Source organism: Plecotus auritus, assembly GCF_963455305.1.
Source record: "Plecotus auritus genome assembly, chromosome: 3".
In the NCBI taxonomy this organism is placed as follows: Eukaryota; Metazoa; Chordata; class Mammalia; order Chiroptera; family Vespertilionidae; genus Plecotus; species Plecotus auritus.
This window is the reverse complement of record NC_137772.1, coordinates 19,112,914-19,133,194: the sequence shown is the minus strand read 5'-3', so window position 1 is coordinate 19,133,194 and position 20,281 is coordinate 19,112,914. Positions and strand designations below refer to the sequence as shown.

The 20,281-nt window shown below is 38.4% G+C and overlaps 1 protein-coding gene across 1 annotated transcript in view; it reads left to right on the top strand.

The window, feature by feature from the left end:
- The window catches only part of PPP2CB (protein phosphatase 2 catalytic subunit beta), a 28,799-nt gene that overhangs the window by 3,421 nt on the left and 5,097 nt on the right, over window positions 1-20,281 (top strand). The window contains exons 2-6 of the mRNA XM_080660812.1: window positions 13,240-13,449; window positions 15,000-15,173; window positions 16,325-16,414; window positions 16,514-16,675; window positions 18,487-18,605. Of these exons, the coding sequence (XP_080516938.1) occupies window positions 13,240-13,449; window positions 15,000-15,173; window positions 16,325-16,414; window positions 16,514-16,675; window positions 18,487-18,605 (755 nt within the window). The remainder of the gene's footprint in view (window positions 1-13,239; window positions 13,450-14,999; window positions 15,174-16,324; window positions 16,415-16,513; window positions 16,676-18,486; window positions 18,606-20,281) is intronic.

Below are 20,281 nucleotides of genomic sequence, written 5' to 3'. Positions count from 1 at the left end.
GGATTCCTTTTCCTCTACCCTTCTGAGCAGTGCTTACTTTTGTGCAGCCCTTTTCTAACAACTGTGGCATCCCTTTGTGGTACTGTACATATATTCTGTCTTCTAACCATAGTCTAGTTCTATTTTATATATCTACCCCATCCTCCTTTTTCCTGACAAGTGTAGTATTTATGGATAACGAACTCTAGTAGTCAGCCCCAGTTTAATCCCTGGCTCCAAGCCTGATAGCGGTCTTGTGTCATCTCTTTGCACTTCTGATTCCTCATCTGTAAGACCAGGGTAATAATATTTGCCAGTCTCCTGAAATGGTTGTGAATATTAAGATACTACCCGGATAAAGTACTAACAAGGAATAAGCACTCAATGAGTATTCAATTATGAAAAACTAAAAATAAGAAGCTACTTCATCTTGTTTTAAATTTGTCACCCCATTTTCTTTTAGAAAAGGATGCAAAATAAATAGGTGGTTTAGTATGACTTCTCTGGTGAATGGTACTTCAAAAGAGGTTTTCTATACAGTGGCTAGAGTACCCTGAAAAATACAGTTTCAGTATTTCTTGTCACTGTTATCTGAAGCATAAAGTACTGAAATTAGTAGCAATTTTATGAAAGTAACTTGACTCGCCACTTGGTCTACTTAATACTTGCTCTACCCTTCCAGGGCAAGAATGGCAGGCATATAGAAAGGATATAAGAGAGCCCTAACCGGTTTGGCTCAGTGGAAAGAGCGTCGGCCTGCGGACTGAAGGGTCCCGGGTTCGATTCCGGTCAAGGGCATGTACCTGGGTTGCAGGCACATCCCCAGTGGGAGGTGTGCAGGAGGCAGCTGATCGATGTTTCTCTCTCATCGATGTTTCTGACTCTATCCCTCTCTCTTCCTCTCTGTAAAAAATCAATAAAATATATTTTTAAAAAAAAAGAAAAGAAAGAAAGGATATAAGAGAAAAATTAAAAGTTAAGCCAAATTATATGAATCATCTTTTTGTTTAATTCTTTGTGACTAGATTTTAGTTTAATTATTTCTTTACTAACGTGTGTGTTTTTTTGGGGGGGTCTATTGGAAATATTACTCTGTAAAAAGTTTCTTTATATGATAGTGGGGTTTTTTGTTTTGTGTGAGTTTTTTTCTAAAAATTAAATATCCTAATTCAAATTATATAAAAACTTAAGAAGTCATCTGAAATTAAGACCGAAGTGTACTGGTAAAAGCCCTATTTTTAGGTACTGGCAAAAATAAAGTCCATCCTAATGCCAGTTGGAGAATAACTACAAAAAATATGGGTATGAATAGTTATGGTATGTCTGGACTTCAAGGTTAATGTCTTGTCTATAGAAAATTGTTTGCATAAAATAGTAAGGTATATCTTCTGAAAAGACTAGCTTTTAATATTAACTTAAATTAGCAGTTCAACTTTTGAAGCTAATTGTGAATTTGATTTCCCGTATGTGTATAGAGAACTTGCTTCTGTGATTCATTCCTGCAACAGCACAGTAATTGTAAAAGATGGTGTGCCTACAGGGCCAGCCTGGCGCTGTGCAGGACATTCTGTGACTAGAACTATATTTAACTCTTGGTAGAGGCTCTTTGACCCGATAAACTTTCTCTTATTTTGAAGAACTTTGGTGAGGATACTTTACATAAGTAGGGAAACTTAGCCTGTTTGTGTGTTAGCAGGTCATTATTCTGATTATAAAGTACCTACGTAGAAAAAATTTGAGGCTTGTATAGGAATATAAATATGAAAATTTTACATAGGACTACTGCATCTGTTTCTGGATTCTGGCCTCAGCCTTGTAATAAGCAGAAATATCTTTAGGATATTACTGACTTCATTAATGTTAAATAGCAGGCCTAAATTTCTGAATACCTAAAACCATCTTAATGAAGATTAGATCTTGAAACAAATGAATGATTTTTGTGAGTTAAGAAAAATATCTTGGATTACTTTTCTTTGGTAGATTGTAGATAAATTTTTTTTAAATTTTTAAATGGTGGTTTTAACAGCCAAAAAGCCTAACTGGGCCATAACCAGTTTGGCTCAGTGGATAGAGCGTCGGCCTGCGGACTGAAAGGTCCCAGGTTCGATTCCGGTCAAGGGCATGTACCTTGGTTGCGGGCACATCCCCAGTGGGAGGTGTGCAGGAGGCAGCTGATCGATGTTTCTCTCTCATCGATGTTTCTGGCTCTCTATCCCTCTCCCTTCCTCTCTGTAAAAGAGCAGTGAAATATATTTAATAATAAAAAAAAAAGTCTAACTGGTACCATTTTAACTTCTCTTGAGCAAGGAATAGTGTCAGTTTGGTGGTCCATCAGTAAGTCTAAAATAGTGATGTAGGAAGTAGCTCCTTTCTTTCTCACTATAACAAAGAATGACATGATTACAGTACCATTTCTGAGGTAAAAATCCAAATCTACTGACTGAACAAATTATCATTTTCCATACTTATGTAATCCAACTTCAAAGCAGACAGGTAAAGAAGCTAAACCAAACTAGACTGGCATGAGCTGCTAATGAAGAGAAAGCAGACTTTAAAATCAATCGTTTCTCATCTGTATATATGTGTTAAATTATATCCATTGATAAAATGAAGGTATTTACATTATAAACTTCCTTTTCACATGGAGTAGTTTTATTGGCTAATTATGCCTTTTCTAATGTGAAAATCTTGCAGAAATTTTTTCTCTCTCTTTTCTGCAGGATATAAACGCTATAAAGGAATTGATAAAAGAGGTCCTTCTTTTGTTGAAAGGAAACCAAAATGTCAGAAATTGAAGATAAGATTAATGCCAAAACAATCACTGCCAATTAATGCTAAAACAATCATTTTAAACTATATAAACTATTTTCTGAACTTAGTTTTTCTAAGAAGAATTACATGAAAATCAGACATAATCTATGTGTATGAGAAATTTGAGCCTACTTTAGATGAAATAGGGCTTTTGAATTGTTTTGAACTGATTTCCTTATAACTTCTTCTTGTAAATGTAGTGAAATGGTCCTTTAAAATAATTTGCATAAAGAAAACTTTTGTTCCATACCATCCCTTTATTCATGATCAAATGTTGTCTAATGTTTCCTGTATGTTGCTTTTCAAGTCTAAATTTCCCTAATAATCATTTTAACCAGGGGAATGAGGTCTGTGCATTACAGATACAATGTCCTTTCTAGGGAATGGGGAAGCTCAAGCTGATACTGGTTTGCTGTCTCTTGTAGTCTGGGCCAGGTATTGTCCTTTGCAGTCTGGCCTTTGACTGAAATGCTTTTGTGATAAAAAGAATTAAATTATAATCTTGAGGTACATTTTGATGTTACCAACTTGTACTATAATATAATAGCACTATGATACAGTCTGATAAAAATTGCAAAATTCCATTAAAGATCTATTAAATAATATTTTATATAAAGACAGTCATTTGTTTTGAGAGTGGGATGGCAGTTGAAATTAAGTGTCTTTCACCCACTTGGCCTTAGATGAAAGTTTATTTGAACTGACTTAGCATAGAATTGGGTGGGTGTTTTTTTTTAACGTGCAAGATATACAGTGTGTATACGTTTTAGTTTAATTTTGCTCTTCCCGTTTAATAAAGGAAAATAATTAGAAAGTTGCTTCTACCTTTGAAAGATTTCCACATGATATTTATGTCCTGGATAAGGAGCACTCAAAACCGGTTCAGTGTAGTCTTGCCCTTCCTTTGGTAGCAAAAGAGACACTTGTTTTGTAGGAAATGAGAAAGGAAAGAGAGGAGTAGGAGTAGTTGGATAAATGTTACCACTGAATTTACACCATACATTTAACAAATTTCAGTTGTGTTCCTATGTGCTAAGACCCTGTTCAAAATGCTAGAGATTGAGCGGTGAACAGGAGAGGAGACATGATAGATAGATTTAATAGAATGTCAGGCAATGATTCTTGCTAGGAAAAAAAGCAGAGGGTAGGGGAAAGTGATGGGCTTGAGCTTAGGAGGCTCTTTAAATAGAATGGTCAGGAAAAAACTTGCAAATTCTTCATAATATGATTTCGTTTTGTGGGCTAAACGAATTAGAGGACACAGTTCCCAAGACTGCCCTTACTTCGGACACCAATTGCAAGTTTAGTGTGTCCCAAAACCACTCTTGGGTTCAGTAATTCACAGGAAGGATTCACAGAACTCACTGAAAGCTGTTAAACTCACGATTAACAGTTTATTACAAAGAAAGAATACAGATTAAAATCAGCCCAGGGAAGAGATGCATGGTACAGAGCTCAGGAGGGGCTGGTGTCATTATCTGCAGTTCCTCCAGAGGCGGAACTGATACCAGGTCACCCAAATCCCCCATTGTAAATCATGCTGTAGACTGTCCAGTGGTCAAGGCCTGCAGGCAGAGACTCATCAAGCAGGACATTCTGGGGCCTAGTGATTACCGCCCAGTAGCCAGGGGTAAAGACCAGAACTCTTTGGGGTAAGGTGAATTTGTCACTATACAGGTTTTTACCTCGTAACAAATTTCAGGTGAAAAGAACTTTAATAATAAATAAATAAGCCAAAATACATGAAGAAAGCATGGGTAGATTTATCAGAGTATATGATGAATTCCAAGCTTGACGTTGCTCACTTGACTGTTGTTGAAATAAAAAGAAAGGTTTGTTTTCTTGTATTTAAAAAAAAAAAAGGTCAGCTGTCATTTATGGAAGAACCTTTTAACTAAAGGAGAACAAGCACCCTGCTTATGTTAACCTGGCTCTGTAGAATTTTTAACTGCATTTAGTCTTGTTTCCAGTCTGTTCTGTGGCTTTTTTTAGATTAATTTGCCTAGAGAGTAGGGGGTAACTTATAATGTTTTATAGCAGATAGATATGTGCTAAATAGAGGTGGAAAAGAAAAGAATTTGTATGCTGACTCCGCCAAAACCAAATACAGTAGCTTTCTGTTAATACGACTCTGGCAGTGGGCACCAATGCAAAAGTAGAAATAGAATGCTACCTGTTGGGAGGCACAGGAGTCTTGAGTATATTTACCTGTATATTCTGCATTCCTAAAACATGGATAGAAGGGGAAATACTTTGTTCGTCCTATTATATGTGAATATCATTCCCAAATCTCCATTTTCTCAATTCTCTTCCTAAGAGAGATTTGATTAATAGCAGCAAGAATATGTCTTAAATGAGTGAGAAAGGAAACAAGTTTGAATGAATTGGGTATACAGCAATGCTTGCAGCAACAACAGCTGTTTGCCTAAATGTGTCCATGCCAAGTGGCACTTACCATCACCACAGTTCTTCACCTTACAGGTGTCAACTTGGTCTTATCCATGTCTTAGAGATAACTAAACTTTGGGTGCTAAGTCACATTTGAAAACACTCATGAGAATTACATAGAGAATCACAAGGTGTACAGAAAGGATTTAACATAGCAGTCCTGACACCACTATCTGTAGAAAGGCCTCATTTCGAGGTTGCCCTTGGCTGGTGTCTGGAAATTTGGATTTGTGGAGGGAGGGTTTCCACCATTCCCTGATAAGACTGGTTCACTGTGCCTAAACTGTTTATGCAAGCAATGTGCCTTATACTGAACACATGCTTGCTTTTTTACTGTGAATTTTGTTGGTACAGGCTAGGCCAAGGGTACCTGTGTGACCAGCTCCAAATCTTGGGCACTCAGTCTCTAATGAGCTTTCCTGGTAGACAGCATTTCAAGTGTGTTGCTGCACACATTAAGTGCACTTTGTGACTCCATGGGAGAGGGCTCATGGAAGTGTGTGCTTAATTTACTCAGGACGTTGTCCCATATGCCTTTTCCCTTGGCTGATTTTGCTTTGCATCCTTTTACTGTAATAAATCACAGCCTTGAGTATGATAATATGCTAAGTTGTGTGGGTCTTTGAGAAACGCCACCAAACCTGGGTATGGCCTTGGGAACCCCAGACACACAAAGGTTTTTACATTGTGAATTCTAAGTATCAGGTGAACTATACACTTTTACCAGTCCAACACATTCTTTCCCTTCAGGCAAGCAAAAGTGATCTCAATGTAAGATCACTTGGTGAGCTAGGACTCAGAAGAAAGGGTGTGAGTTACACCTTAAGTGTTTAAAAACAGCAGGGGATTTATAGAGAGGAAATGAAAAATTGGGCTGGCTCACACTGGCCTGACCAAATATTTTCTTCACTACTATGTAGATAAAAGCTCAGGAAGTATTGTAAAACACAGACACACACACACTATATATCATATTCAGTAGGCTCCCTAAGACCCTTGTCAATAACTGAAACCTGGTATAGTACCAAACCCTATATACACTATGTTTTTCCTATACACACATATGTATGATAAAGTTTTAATTTATAAATTAGTCAGAGATGAACAGAAATAACTAATAATAAAATAGAACAGTTATAGTAATATGTACTATAACAAAAGCTATGTGAATGGCTTTGGGGCCATTGGTGAGTAAAATAAGGGTTATTTGAACACAAGCGCTGTGATACTGGGATAGTCGATCTGATCACCAAGGCGGCTAAGTGACTAATGGGAGGGTAGTGTATACAGCATGGGTACACCTGACAAAGGCATGAGTCAGGCCCTGGGGCGAAGTGCACGAGACTTCATCATGCTACTAAGAATGACTCAGAAGTTAAAACTTAGGAATTGTTTATTTCTGGAATTTTCCATTTAATATATTCTGACCTTGGTTGACCTCGGTTAACTGAAATTACAGATAAGGGGGAACTGCTGTATCTTAACCAGTAGTTTTGTACAGCCTGTGCTGGGTTAAGATAATACATCCTTAAAAGAACAATTGAATTGGGCATTTACATTTTGGTGCTTCTTATTTCTATATTTAAAGTAAGACAATAATAAGTTATGGTTGTATATAAAGCGGATTTCCTTTTCAGAGTTGGAACCATCAGCTGAGTTGTGTGTTTTTTATCATAATAAATAGAAGGCGTCAGCTCCACCTGAACTTTCTAATGATTTGTACTATTCATTTTGATTATTTTTCTAAACAAAATTGAAAAGCTATCTTATGGAATAAATTTGGTTTCATTTCTGATCTTAGACATTTCTGGGCCATTTTTCAGACCCTTTAGGAGATGCTTAATCTTCTCTAAAATTCCCTTCAGTTCTAGTAGGAATTACACCTTTAGTGACTCCACTCTCTTTCCAGTCACATTTGTGATTGATTGTGACAGCAGGGAACATGTGCCTCAGCTGGCCAGTGAGGTGTGGCAAAGTGGCCCAGTGAGACTTCTGGGAAAGCTTTGTAAGATTGATAGGCAGTGTACCCTCTGGCCTTTTGGCCTTTTGACCATTCTGCTTGCTTTCTCTTATCTTTTTTTCTCTTTCCTTCCTCTTGCCCTTTCCCTTCCCTTTTTTCTCTTTCTTCGATACTCACTCAAGGATATGCTTTTTATTACTTGATTCTAGAGAGAGAGGAAGGGAGAGAAGAGAGAGGAGGAAAAAAATCTATGTGAGAGACCAACACAAATAGGCTGCTTCCTGTACGTGCCCCAACCAGGAATCGAACCCTTGACCCTTCTGTGCACAGGATGATGCTCCAACCAACTGAGCCACTCCATCCAGGGTCTGTTCTGCTTTCTTACTGATAGGATACCTGATACAGTGCCCAGAGATGCACCTCCATTTTGTGTCCATGAGATGGCAATTCTGTTTTTAAGGGTGGCAGAGAAAGTGGGTGGAAAGAGTCTGCTGCCCTGATGGCTCTTCCTTGAGCAGCCATGCCAGTCCTGGGCTGCCTACCTCCAGTCTTCTTATGTGAGAAAAATTAACCCACAGTTTAAGGCTTCTCCCCTCAAAAATTTTTTTTCAGTGACATGATGATCTATACTAATAATAGAGGAATATGCAAATTGTCCACAACACCATCACAGTAACTATCGAACAGCAGGCTGTGTGGGGTGACCAGGCCGGCAGGGGGGTTAGTGAGGGGCAACCAAACAACTGAACAGCAGGCTGCATGGGGCAACCAGGCCAGCAGGGGAGGCAGTTGGGGGCGACCAGGCCGGCGGGAGGGGGGCAGTTAGGGGTGACCAGGCCAGCGGGGGGGCAGTTAGGGGCGATCAGGCAGGCAGGCAGGTGAGCAGTTAGGAGCCAGCGGTCCCGGATTGTGAGAGGGATGTCCACCGAGGGGTCCTGGATTGGAGAGGGTGCAGGCTGGGCTGAGTGGACCCTTCCCCCCCCCCCCCCCCGTGCATGAATTTCATGCACCAGGTCTCTAATAATAATGTATTTTGCCACAGAGCTAAGAATCATTTCTTTAAAAAATCAGTTTGTAAAAGAATAGCTGTTTCCAGATTATCTGATCACATGTGAAAGGTAAGACTTCATATTTCAGGGATACAGATACATAGATACCTAGTCTAAATGAATATACTAGTATAGGTCTTAAGGTTACACAGTTAGATTTGAACTGAGAGGCAAACCCATATTTTATGGAAGACTTCTGTACATATTGTCCCCATTCTAACTAATTATAGGCAAAGAAAACATGGGCTGCATAGTTCATAACTCTTAGGAAGTCTACCAGGCTGACTTAAGCAGAAACAGCATTTGTTGGAAGAATATTTGGCAGCCTAGAATCAAAGGGAAAGCTAGAGAACCAAGCTTGGGAATTTTGTAGAAGTTAAGAGATTTGAACTAATTAAAAGCATATCTTAGGGTTGTTTTAGAGCACTGGTGAGAACACCTCGGTTGGAATATAATTTGCCATTGTCCTGCTTAGGGTCACTTCAAATTAAAAGTATGGGTCAGTGCATCCAATTGGCATAGATGGATCTGGAAATAGACTTTCTTTGTGAATCCTACAGCTTCTATACAAACTTTGATTGTGATTGTGTTTTACTTATTCTAACATCAGTATTCCAATTAGTTATTGTGATTTCCCAGTTCTTATGATTTCTTATAGTGATTAAATCAGTCTCTTATTGACACAGGGGTAGGAGACTAATGAGAATGGAACCCGAGACAAGGATTAAAGTGCTGACACTTTATTTGGGGAGTGTTTGGGGAGTCTAAGCCCAAGGATGTAAGGTGAAGGAAAAAAATGAGGTGGGAAAATCTGTGAATGCAATATGATATATTACCTTGGAAGGCAGTTTATTTCCCTGGCTCCCTCTTTCCTTCCTCTTCCCACTAGTTGAGGTTCACTCCATGGAGAAGTGACTAACACATATATCCAGATTGTGCTATCTAGCCCTTAGCTCCTTCTCAAGAAGCCAGACCCCACATCCCACCATGTGGTATTCCATCCGTGTCTGGAAGTAGAGGAGCAGCTCATCATAGTTAGAACCAAGGCCAAGCAGGTCCATAACTTCAGCTTAGACTCCAGCTCGGTGGCTGGGCAAGGATACCATCAATGATGAGAACAGAGCAGTTCAAGAGACAGGCAGCTCCTTCAGAGGGGACAAAAACATAAGGCAAGCTGAAAGGATATACAAGGTTGTTTCCAGGTTTAAAGTGCTGACACTTTATTTGGGGAGTATTTGGGGAGTCTAAGCCCAAGGATGTAAGGTGAAGGAAAAAAATAAGGTGGGAAAAGCTGTGAAATCAGGAAACAGACATAGGTCTTGACTAAAGAGTGGCAGAGGTGGCATTACAAATTAGTGAGGAAAGGATGGCGCTGTATAGTAATGCTAGGCCAGTTGGCTAACCATTAGGAGTGATAAAATTAAAATGAATCCCTACATTATACCGTACAACACATAACTGCTCTGGATCGAAGACTTGTTAAATGTGAAAGCAGAAACTTGTGGAATAAAAATAAATACAGGAGTGCCTTTTTGACTTCTGTGTAGGAGACAGTTTCTAAAACAAGACCCAAATAGCACAGACCATAAAGGGAGAAGAGTGATAAATTTGGCTATCTAAAAGTTTAGAAACAACAACAAAAAAACTTTAGTAACCCTAAGCAAAATGAAAACACCAGCCCCAGACTGTGAGAAGATATTTAAAATGCATGAATCCAGTAAAAGGTAAATATTTATAATGCTAAAAATAAAACTGGTGCAAATCAATAGGGAAAATATAAATAACCAAGTTGAAAAATTAGTCTAATTTTGTGAGTAGATATCTCACACAGAAATAATCCCATGACCAATAAACATCTAAAGCTGCATTTAAATAGTGTTAGAGGTGCAAATTAAAAGATACTATTGCACACCCACTAATTGACAGGAATGATAAAGTCTGCTGATAAAGATGCAGAGAAATAGGAACTTATATGTAGAGAAACTCAAAATCCATGTTTTTAAATGCTCTTTAGATTATTAAATTCCTAGAGAGGCAGAAAAATGTCTGTCCCTAAAATTTCACTCTCCCACCAGTCTTAGCTCTCCTCTACTGGGTTCTACTTTAAGCTTCATCCTGAGCGTTTGGCCTTTGTTGCCTAGTGTCACTTTCGCTAGCATCACTGTAGGTTGTTTCTTACACTTAGTTTGTCCTTCATGGTTTTCTGTTGGTAATCTCTCATAGACCTAAAACTGCAATAAATAGTTTATTGGAATTTTATACATGACTAGAGGCCCGGTATACGAAATGCGTGCACTGGGTGTGGGGGTAAGGGTCCCCTCAGCCCAGCCTGCACCCTCTCCAATCCAGGACCCCTCGGGGATGTCTGACTGCCGGTTTAGGCCCAATCCCCCCTGCCAGCCTGATCACTCCTAACCGCCTCTGCCTGCCAGCCTGATTGCCCCCAACTGCCCCGCCCGCCCCGCCGGCTGGGTTGCCCCTAACTGCCCCCCCTGCCGGCCTGATCACCCCTAACTGCCTCTCCCTGCCAGCCTGATTGCCCCCAACTGCCCCGCCCGCCCCGCCGGCTGGGTTGCTCCCAACTGTCCCCCCCTGCCGGCCTGGTCACCCCATGCAGCCTGCTGTTCGGTCGGTTTGGTCGCCCCTCACTAATCCCCCTGCTGGCCTGGTCACCCCACGCAGCCTGCTGCTCGGTCATTTGGTCTTTCTGCCTTCGTAGATTTGTTTATTATGGACATTTAAATGTAAAATGAGCCATGTAATATATGACAATTAGCGACTGCATTCTTTCACTTAATACAGTAGTATCCCCTTATCCACTGTTTCACTTTCCACAGTTTCAGTTATCTGAGGTCAACCACAGTCCAAAAATATTAAATGAAAAATTTCAGATGTAAACAATTCATAAATTTTAAATTGTACGACATTCTGAGGGGCATGATGAAATCTCTCATTGTCCTGCTCTGTCCCTTTGGGATGTGACTCATCCCTTTGCCCAGCGTTTCCATGCTGTATACCTGCCCCTCAAATTAGTCGCTTTAATAGCCGCCTTGGTTATCAGATTGACTGTTGGAGTATCAAAATGCTTGTGTTCATGTTACCCTTACTAGTATTTTACTTAATGGCCCCAAAGCACAAGAGTAGTGATGCTAGCAATTGATATATGCCAATGAGAAGCTATCAAATGCTCAATAAAGCACAGAAAAAATAATCATGTGCCAAGATTACAAAGGTCTGAGGTAAGAATGAATCTTCTGCCCTAGCCAGTTTGGCTCAGTGGATAGAGCGTCGGCCTGCGGACTGAAGGGTCCAGGATTTGATTCCGGTCAAGGGCACATGCCTGGGTTTCGGGCTCGATCCCCAGTAGGGGGCATGCAGCAGACAGCCAATCAATGATTCTCTCTCATCATTGATGTTTCTATCTCTCTCTCCCTCTCCCTTCCTCTCTGAAACAAATAAAAATATTTTTTTTTAAAAAAAGAATGATGCCGAAACCGGTTTGGCTCAGTGGATAGAGCGCCGGCCTGCGGACTGAAGGGTCGGTCCCAGGTTCGATTCCGGTCAAGGGCATGTACCTTGGTTGCGGGCACATCCCCAGTGGGAGGTGTGCAGGAGGCAGCTGATCGATGTTTCTCTCTCATCGATGTTTCTAACTCTCTATCCCTCTCCCTTCCTCTCTGTAAAATATCAATAAAATATATTTAAAAACAAAAAAAAAGAATGAATCTTCTATTCGTGAAATTGTAAAAAGGAAAAAGAAAAAGGCCGTGCTAGTTTTGGTGTCCCACCTCAAACTGCAAAAGTTACAGCTACAGTGTGTGATGAGTGCTTAGTTAAGATGGAAAAGGCATTAAATTAAACATGTGTGTGTAAGACATGAACAGAAAGCATGTTCCTGCCGGGCCCTGCCAGCATGGCTCGGTGGTTGAGTGTTGACCTATGAATCAGGTCAGGAGATCACGGTCTCATTCCCAGTCAGGGCACATGCCCAGGTTGCGGACTCAATCCCCAGTAGGGGGCGTGCAGGAGGCAGCCCATCAATGATTATTTCTCATCATTGATGTTTCTCTCCCTCTTCCTTCCTCTCTGAAATCAATAAAAATATTTTTTAATAAAAATAAAATGGGAATAATCTTTAAAAAAGAAAACGTGTTCTGAATGATGGCAGTGCATTGTGCCAGAAAGCACTGAGCCTTGAGAAGACTCCAGCAAGGCGTCCCCGGAATGAGTAACCACATTCACATAACTTGCTATTACAGTATATTGTTATAATTGCTTTATTTTATTTTTAGTTGTTGTTGTTAATCTCTTAAATTAAACTTTATCATAGGTATGTAGATATAGGGAAAAAACATAGAATAGGTTTGGTACTCTCGGATTCCAGCATCCACTGGGGTCTTGGAACTTAATCCCTGTGGGTAGTGGGAGACTACTGTGTAATGTTTTCCACATCAGCAGCATGTATCAGTACGTCACTTCTTTTTATTGCTGAATAATACTCCATTGAACAGAAAATACCACATTTTATTTATATATCCACAGATTAATGGATATTTGAGTGTTTTCCACATTTTGGTTATTGTGAATAATGTCACTGAGAACATGTGTAAACATACGTTTTCATTTTTCTTAAGTATATATATATAAGAGTAGAGTTGCTGGGCCATAGAGTAAGTCTATTTTTAACTTATTGAAGATCTGCCAGACTGTTTTCCACAGCAGCTGCACCATTTTACATTCCCACCAACAGTGTGAGAGTTCCAGTTTCTCCACATTCTCCCTCACAAACACTTGCTGGTATCCATCTTGTTAATTTAGCCATCCTAGTAGGTGTAAAGTGGTATCGCATTGTGATTTTAGTTTTATGATTTTATAAGGCACATTTCAGGTCCGTCCCCCTCCCCCCCAGATTTTCTCTTAATACATAAGAAATGATGCTTTTAAGTTTGTGGTAGAATGTTTTCTTAATTGTTGATTTCCTTTTCCTAACAGGCTAAGGAAATTTTAACAAAGGAATCAAATGTGCAAGAGGTCCGTTGTCCTGTCACTGTCTGTGGAGATGTGCATGGTCAGTTCCATGATCTTATGGAACTCTTTAGAATTGGAGGGAAATCACCAGATACAAACTATCTGTTCATGGGCGACTATGTAGACAGAGGTTATTATTCAGTGGAAACTGTGACTCTTCTTGTGGCATTAAAGGTATGATTAATGAAGTTTAATTTTTTTTTCAAGCTTTAAGCCAGCAAAAGGCAAAAATGTCAATATTGCATATCATCTGTTCTGTTTAATGATCCATTCAGTTTATAATAGCTGATTTTACATCTTTTAAAAGAGAGATGAGAATACTACATTAGACCTCTCCTGCCTACTTCTGGTATATCATTCTCTTGGGGAATGTATATCATCCATAGCTGAAGTCTTAGAATCATGTTTTTACTTAGTCACTTATCCCTCATGTTTAGTCAATTAGTATCTTTAGCACTTCACACTCTAATTATTGCAATAGCAATAATATCAGTAACTAATATTTCTGCCTCCAAGATCTGAGCCTTCCCAATTGTCCTTGCCCTTGCATATACTGTCAGATTAAATCTCGTTTATTGAACAGTTTCGTCTTGTCACTTGCAAATTCTTTAGTGATTCCGTGTTGCCTGTACACTCAGGCTCAAACTCCTTGCCTGGCCCTCTGTAGTATATCTTGAATTTTCCTGCCAGTAGTTGGTAGCATAAACATTTTGTGTCAAATCAAAGAATTTCAGTGTTCAGCCTGTCTCCATTTATTTCCTTTTCTGGTTTCTTCACAAGATTATTCTGATTTCTTACCCCTTCTGTCAAGACTCAACTCAAACTCTTCTTCCATGAAGTCTTCAACCATTTTAGCCTTATTCCTTTACTCTAAATTACCATGAAACATGTTGTCCCACCCTTATTTATGTTACATGCAGTTTACTGCCTTGTGTTGTTAGTTCACATACCTCTTCAGTGAGATTTTGAGGAGCAGAAGTCATGTATTATACTTGTGGCAACCTCACCTAACTTCAGCACTGAGTTTAATGCTGGATATATATGATGGATGCTTAGAAGATATGTATGAATGGAAGTATGTATTTGCAGCTTTTGGTTAATTTGATTTATAGAATCCCATGCTTTTCATAACTTATCCGACATATTCCTAACTAGTATGCTATAAGGTATGTCTCTATATTTTGTTATGGAAAAGACTATTAATACATTTGAAATCTTGCCTAGATTTGGTAAAGGCCTGTTTTTGTTGGCAAATACAATCTTCTCGTGGGAAATGGAAGTTGCAAAGGGGGAGAGAAGTTGTCTATAGAGGAGTTTTTCTCAGGTCCAAATCGCTGCTCTTTATTATCCATTTAGCAGTAAGAAGTCACATTGTTCTGGGAAGATTTAGAAAACTAGTGATAGTTTGAAAATGAAGGTATTTAAGACAGAATCAGATACAAGTTTATTATAGTAATATAGGTATCAGTTAATAAGGATTCCAATGAGGGTAGTATAAAAAATAATGAAGAACAGCTATCTGAAATATTTCACCATAATTTAATCAATAGGACCTGGTTATGAATGAGAACATTTTTTACTCTGAAAAGGATTTCACATTTACTTTACTAGCAGATAAAAGAGCCATTTAAAGAAGTAGGTCAGAGGTTAATATATTTAACATGACACTAATAAAAATGGGATTTGTACCATGGGTTTTTTTGTTCTGTTTGCTTTTTCTCCAGGTGCGGTATCCAGAACGCATTACAATATTGAGAGGAAACCACGAAAGCCGACAGATTACCCAAGTGTATGGCTTTTATGATGAGTGCCTGCGAAAGTATGGAAATGCCAATGTTTGGAAATATTTTACAGATCTGTTTGATTATCTTCCACTTACAGCTTTAGTAGATGGACAGGTGTGTATGTGTGTGCTTACATGGTGCGGGGGGTGGGGGCGGGTAGAGGGTTGGAATGGGATAAAAGTAGGGAAAGATTTTCTCCTAGTTAATTAGGGTCTAGATTTATATAGTGTGTTTTTTCATCTCCTTGGCTTTTTCTGCCTCTTATGCTCAAGATTTCAGAACAGGGATTTGGATAGTTACATGCACATGTTCATGTTGTCAGATATGTGTTTAAATGTTTTGACCAGATAATATTTATTACTTAAATCTCAGTCCACCCGGCGTGGCTCAGTGGTTGAGCATCGACCTATGAGCCAAGAGGTCACAGTTCGATTCCTAGTTAGGGTACATGCCCAGGTTGCGGGTTCAATCCCCAGTAGGAGGTGTGCGGGAGGCGGTCGGTCAGTGATTCTCTCATTATTGATGTTTCTCTTTCTCCCTTTCCTGTCCTCTCTGAAATAAATAAATACACACACACACATATATATTTTTTTAAACTCATTTATTAAGGAGTAAAATAAAGTAGCATTAAAGAAACTTATGCTGACTATACTTATCAAAACATCAGAACGCATCTCATCAAAATCAGGAGAAAAATACCCTCTAAAGCTTGAATTATTATTCTCTCTGATTACAAATCTCTAGAGGATGGACATGGGAATAGGTGTTTTACCCCCCCCCCCAAAAAAAAAAAATTTCCACTAACTTGTATTATTCGATTTTGTTTTGGAAATTTTAGCCAATTCACTGAGCAATAAAAAGAATTAAAAGGTATAAACATTAAGAAGAAAAGAAAAGCAAATACTTTTGCAAACATGATTATGCACTCAGGAAAGTCAAAACTGAAAATTATTGAAACCAATAACAGGAATTTGTAGGGTCTTTATTATAAGAAAAGAAAATTTTATACATCAGCAACCAATAGAAAATGCAATGATGGGTCATATAATGTTGGGATTATAAAGAAAAAAGACAAAAATATATTTAAATGTTAACAGCCCTCATGTTTTTGTTTCATTTTTTCATTGTATCTTATAAATTCTCCATAGTGAATATTTTAAAATATTATTTTGAAAAGAGCTATTAGGATTGACATTTGTAATTATTTACTTTCCATTAATTTTTAGCAATTAATAAGTTCATTTTCTTTATAAATTCATAAACAGATTTTCTGCCTCCATGGTGGCCTCTCTCCATCCATTGATACACTGGATCATATAAGGGCCCTGGATCGTTTACAAGAAGTTCCACATGAGGTAAACTTACTAAAGAAACATAACCACGTTGTAGTAAAGCTTAATTAGTTAAGTATGAGTGCTAATAATTTATAATATGTACCTAATTTTCTTGGCCAGGGCCCGATGTGTGATCTGCTATGGTCAGATCCAGATGATCGTGGTGGATGGGGTATTTCACCACGTGGTGCTGGCTATACGTTTGGACAAGACATTTCTGAAACTTTCAATCATGCCAATGGTCTCACACTGGTTTCTCGCGCTCACCAACTTGTAATGGAGGTATGTCCTTTTCCTGCAGGATGGCGATCCTTGTTTCTGACAAATATGTATGTCTGTAATAAAGGCTTCCTGACTTAGAGTAGTAGAAACAGTCCTCACCATTATCTAAGTGAGAGGAGGGAAAATTTGGCCTGCTTTCGCAAGTAAGGAAAGTACTAGTTTGCTAGAGCAAAATTGTAACTCATTTTGAAGTCAGAGTCCTCAAATATGAGTATTTTAATATTTGCTTTATTATCCATTTTCTTTCTTCTTCCCCCCTTCCCTGCACACGTTACATTCTTTTGACTGGTCTAATGTCAGTTGCAGACATGATGCTCATTTGCCCCCAAATTTCCATGTATATTTGTAAAAATAAGGACTTTGTTTTACATAACCACAGTATACTTGTCACAGTCAATAAATTTGCATTGATTTAATACTTTTATCTAACCTAAACACTTTATTCAAATTTTAGTTTATCTCACTAATGGTCTTTAGTTGAGTATGTATATCTAAAATCTAATTCAGGATGATGCTGCATTCAGATTTTCTTTGTTTTATATAATCCTGACATTTTTTAAAAGTACAAGCAATTTTATTTTGTGTAAGTAGTTTTCACTTGTGATTTAACTGATGCTTCCTTACGGTTATAGATTCAGGATATGCATTTTGGTGGGTATGCCACATACTGATGGGTCCTTTTCAGTGTATCATACAGGGGTCATGAAATTTACCCCAGTGCTGGTGGTTTTAACTTGGATCACTTAGTTAAGGTGATGCCTGCCAAATTTCTCTACTGTGATGTTACTGATTTGTAAATACTAAAGGAATATAAATAGAATATGATACTTCAAAACCAGTATAAGTGACTTCAAAATGTAAGCGAAAACTTCACAAACACAATAAAGCAAGAGGAGGAGTGAGAGCATAATAAAGAACCTCAATTCTTATGCTGAGGATAAGTCTAATTATATCAGTAATCATAAACAATGTTAAATGGATGAAAATTTTTATTAGAAGAGGAGACTCAAATTGGATAATCAAAATTCAGCTATTCCTTGGGATTTATATAAAATATAATGATTAGAAGTAGAGGGATGGAAAATGGTATATTGGTATATCAATTAGATAATTGTCCAATATACAACTAATCAGAATAGGCTCTAAGAAAAAAAGTATGACTAGAAATGAAAACAGGTTATTAGAGAAAATTGGTCCAGTTCTCTAGAAAGAAATAATTCTGAATTTGTAATAACCTAATAATAGAGTCAAAATATATAAAGCAAAAATTGGCACAATTTACAAGGAAAAATTTAAGAAATCTTCCATATGGTGGGAGAAATTGAGTACACATCACAGCCAAGATCGCAAGCATAGATTAAGCCAGAACAATTCATTTACTAAGCTCCATCTATAATAATAAAAGGGTAATATGCTAATTAGACTGGACTTCCTGACGAAGCGAGGCCGAAGGGAAGCCAGCCCAGGTCCTAGGTGCCTGCGGGCGACAGGAGGAGGGTAGCAGCCCCAGTCCCGGGTGCCTGCAGGCGGCCAGAGAAGGATGCTGGAGGGAAGCCGGTGCCAGCAGCCAGGGGAAGGAAGGCCTACTCTTGCACAAATTTTCGTACATTGGGCCTCTAGTGTGATAATAAAACCCTGTACTCAGCAGTTGCGTATTCGTGCAGGTGCACAATATTAATGAAGGATACTATATAAAGTAACTTAGAAGACTGCATTTCCACAGAAAATACTTGTAATTTCTAAGTTTAACGTTCTTTGTGTTGAGATTATAATTTTATAGTGAAATACTGATTTTTTTTTTTTTAATGCAGGGATACAATTGGTGTCATGATCGGAATGTGGTTACCATTTTCAGTGCACCCAATTACTGTTACCGTTGTGGGAACCAGGCTGCTATCATGGAATTAGATGACACTTTAAAATATTCCTTGTAAGTTACTTTAAATTTTAATTGTATATGATCACTTTTAGGAGGAAAATTAAAAATGTGATACAGGATTTCTGCTTCTGGAATAATGAAGATAGCAAACTGTCTCCCCAATAAAAACAACTAGTTAGCTAGAGAACATTATTTTAAACAAGTATTTCAATTTTTTGGAAACTGTTCTAAGTATATACAGCAGATAAAGAAATACTTGTTCTAGAACATCTAAATCTGGGTAATAACAGCCAGAGTTTTTGGAATTGGAGCCTGCGCTAGGCTCTCTGCTCTTCGTGGGTGTGGACAAAAAGATGGGGGCTTTTTCCCTTCCCTAGCTCCCAGTTTTAGGGATATGGTTTCACCCCTAGGGGGCATATGCCAGTATATCACACCTACCCCAGGCCTGGGTTTCAGATGCTCTGTTCTGGAAGGGTGCAGTCAAGCAGGCTGAGATTCCCTTCCCCTCAATAGCTCTTAGGGTGGAAATTCACTCCCGGCGTGCATGGCAGACAGTGTTCTTTCCCAGCTCCTGCTCATAGAATAGGAGTGTCACTAGAAAGTAGGTGAAGGGTGATCACCAGGTACAAACTTCTAGTTACAAAGTCAATAAGTTATGAGGATGTGTAGTGTACACCACAGTGACTAGTTAATACTGTACTATATATTTAAAAGTTGCTAGGAAAATAGATCTTCAAAGTTCTCATCACAAGAAAAAAACCTTGTAACTGTGTGATGATGGATTTTAACTAGACATATTGTGGTGATCATTTTGTAGTGTGTACATTTATCGAATCATGTGTATAATAATATATGCCAGTTATATTTCAATTTAAAAAATAGGTATCAAGATGCTGGCATGCACACTAGCTTCAGCAATATATATATATATATACACACACACACATACATACATATATATATATATATATATATATACATATATATATATATATATATACACTAATGGGGGGGCGGGGGGAGGGGAAAAACAGCTCCAAAGCAGCTGCATAGAAGTTCTGTTCAGGGTGAGAGGCGGCTCAAAAAGTTCCTCAGCTCTGCCCGAGGGAACCCATCTCTCTCATAATACTAGTAGCATCAAGCAAAACGGCAGAGCAAGGAGAAAAATAATAGAAGAAAAATGAATAGAGGCTCAGAAATGTAGGACACCTTTAAGCACACCAATATAAGTGTATGGGAGCTCTAGAAGGAGAGGAGACAGAAAAGGGGACAGAAAGAATATTTGAAGAAATCATGGCTGAAAGCTTCTCATATTTGATGATAAGCATTAATTTGCATACCCAAGGAGCTCAACTAACTCTAACTTGGATAAATTTAAAGAAATCTGTAACCATACATGTCATAGTTAAAATGCTAAAAGTCTAAAAGAAAAAAATGTTGAAAGCTGTAAGAGAAAAATTACTTACAAAAGGGAACCTAATAGGATAATCAGCTGACATCTCATCAGAAAGGCAAGGGGACAATATATTCATTCAAAGTGCTGAAAATGAAAAACTTAGCCAAGAATCTTACATCCAACAAAATTTCAAAATGAATGCAAAAGAAAAATGTTCCCAGATAAGCACAATGGAGAAAATTCAATGCTAGCAGACCTGCCAAGAGGGTCTACTTCAGGCTGCAGGCAAATGACACCAGAAAGTAAATCAAATGTCTGCGCTTGCACACAG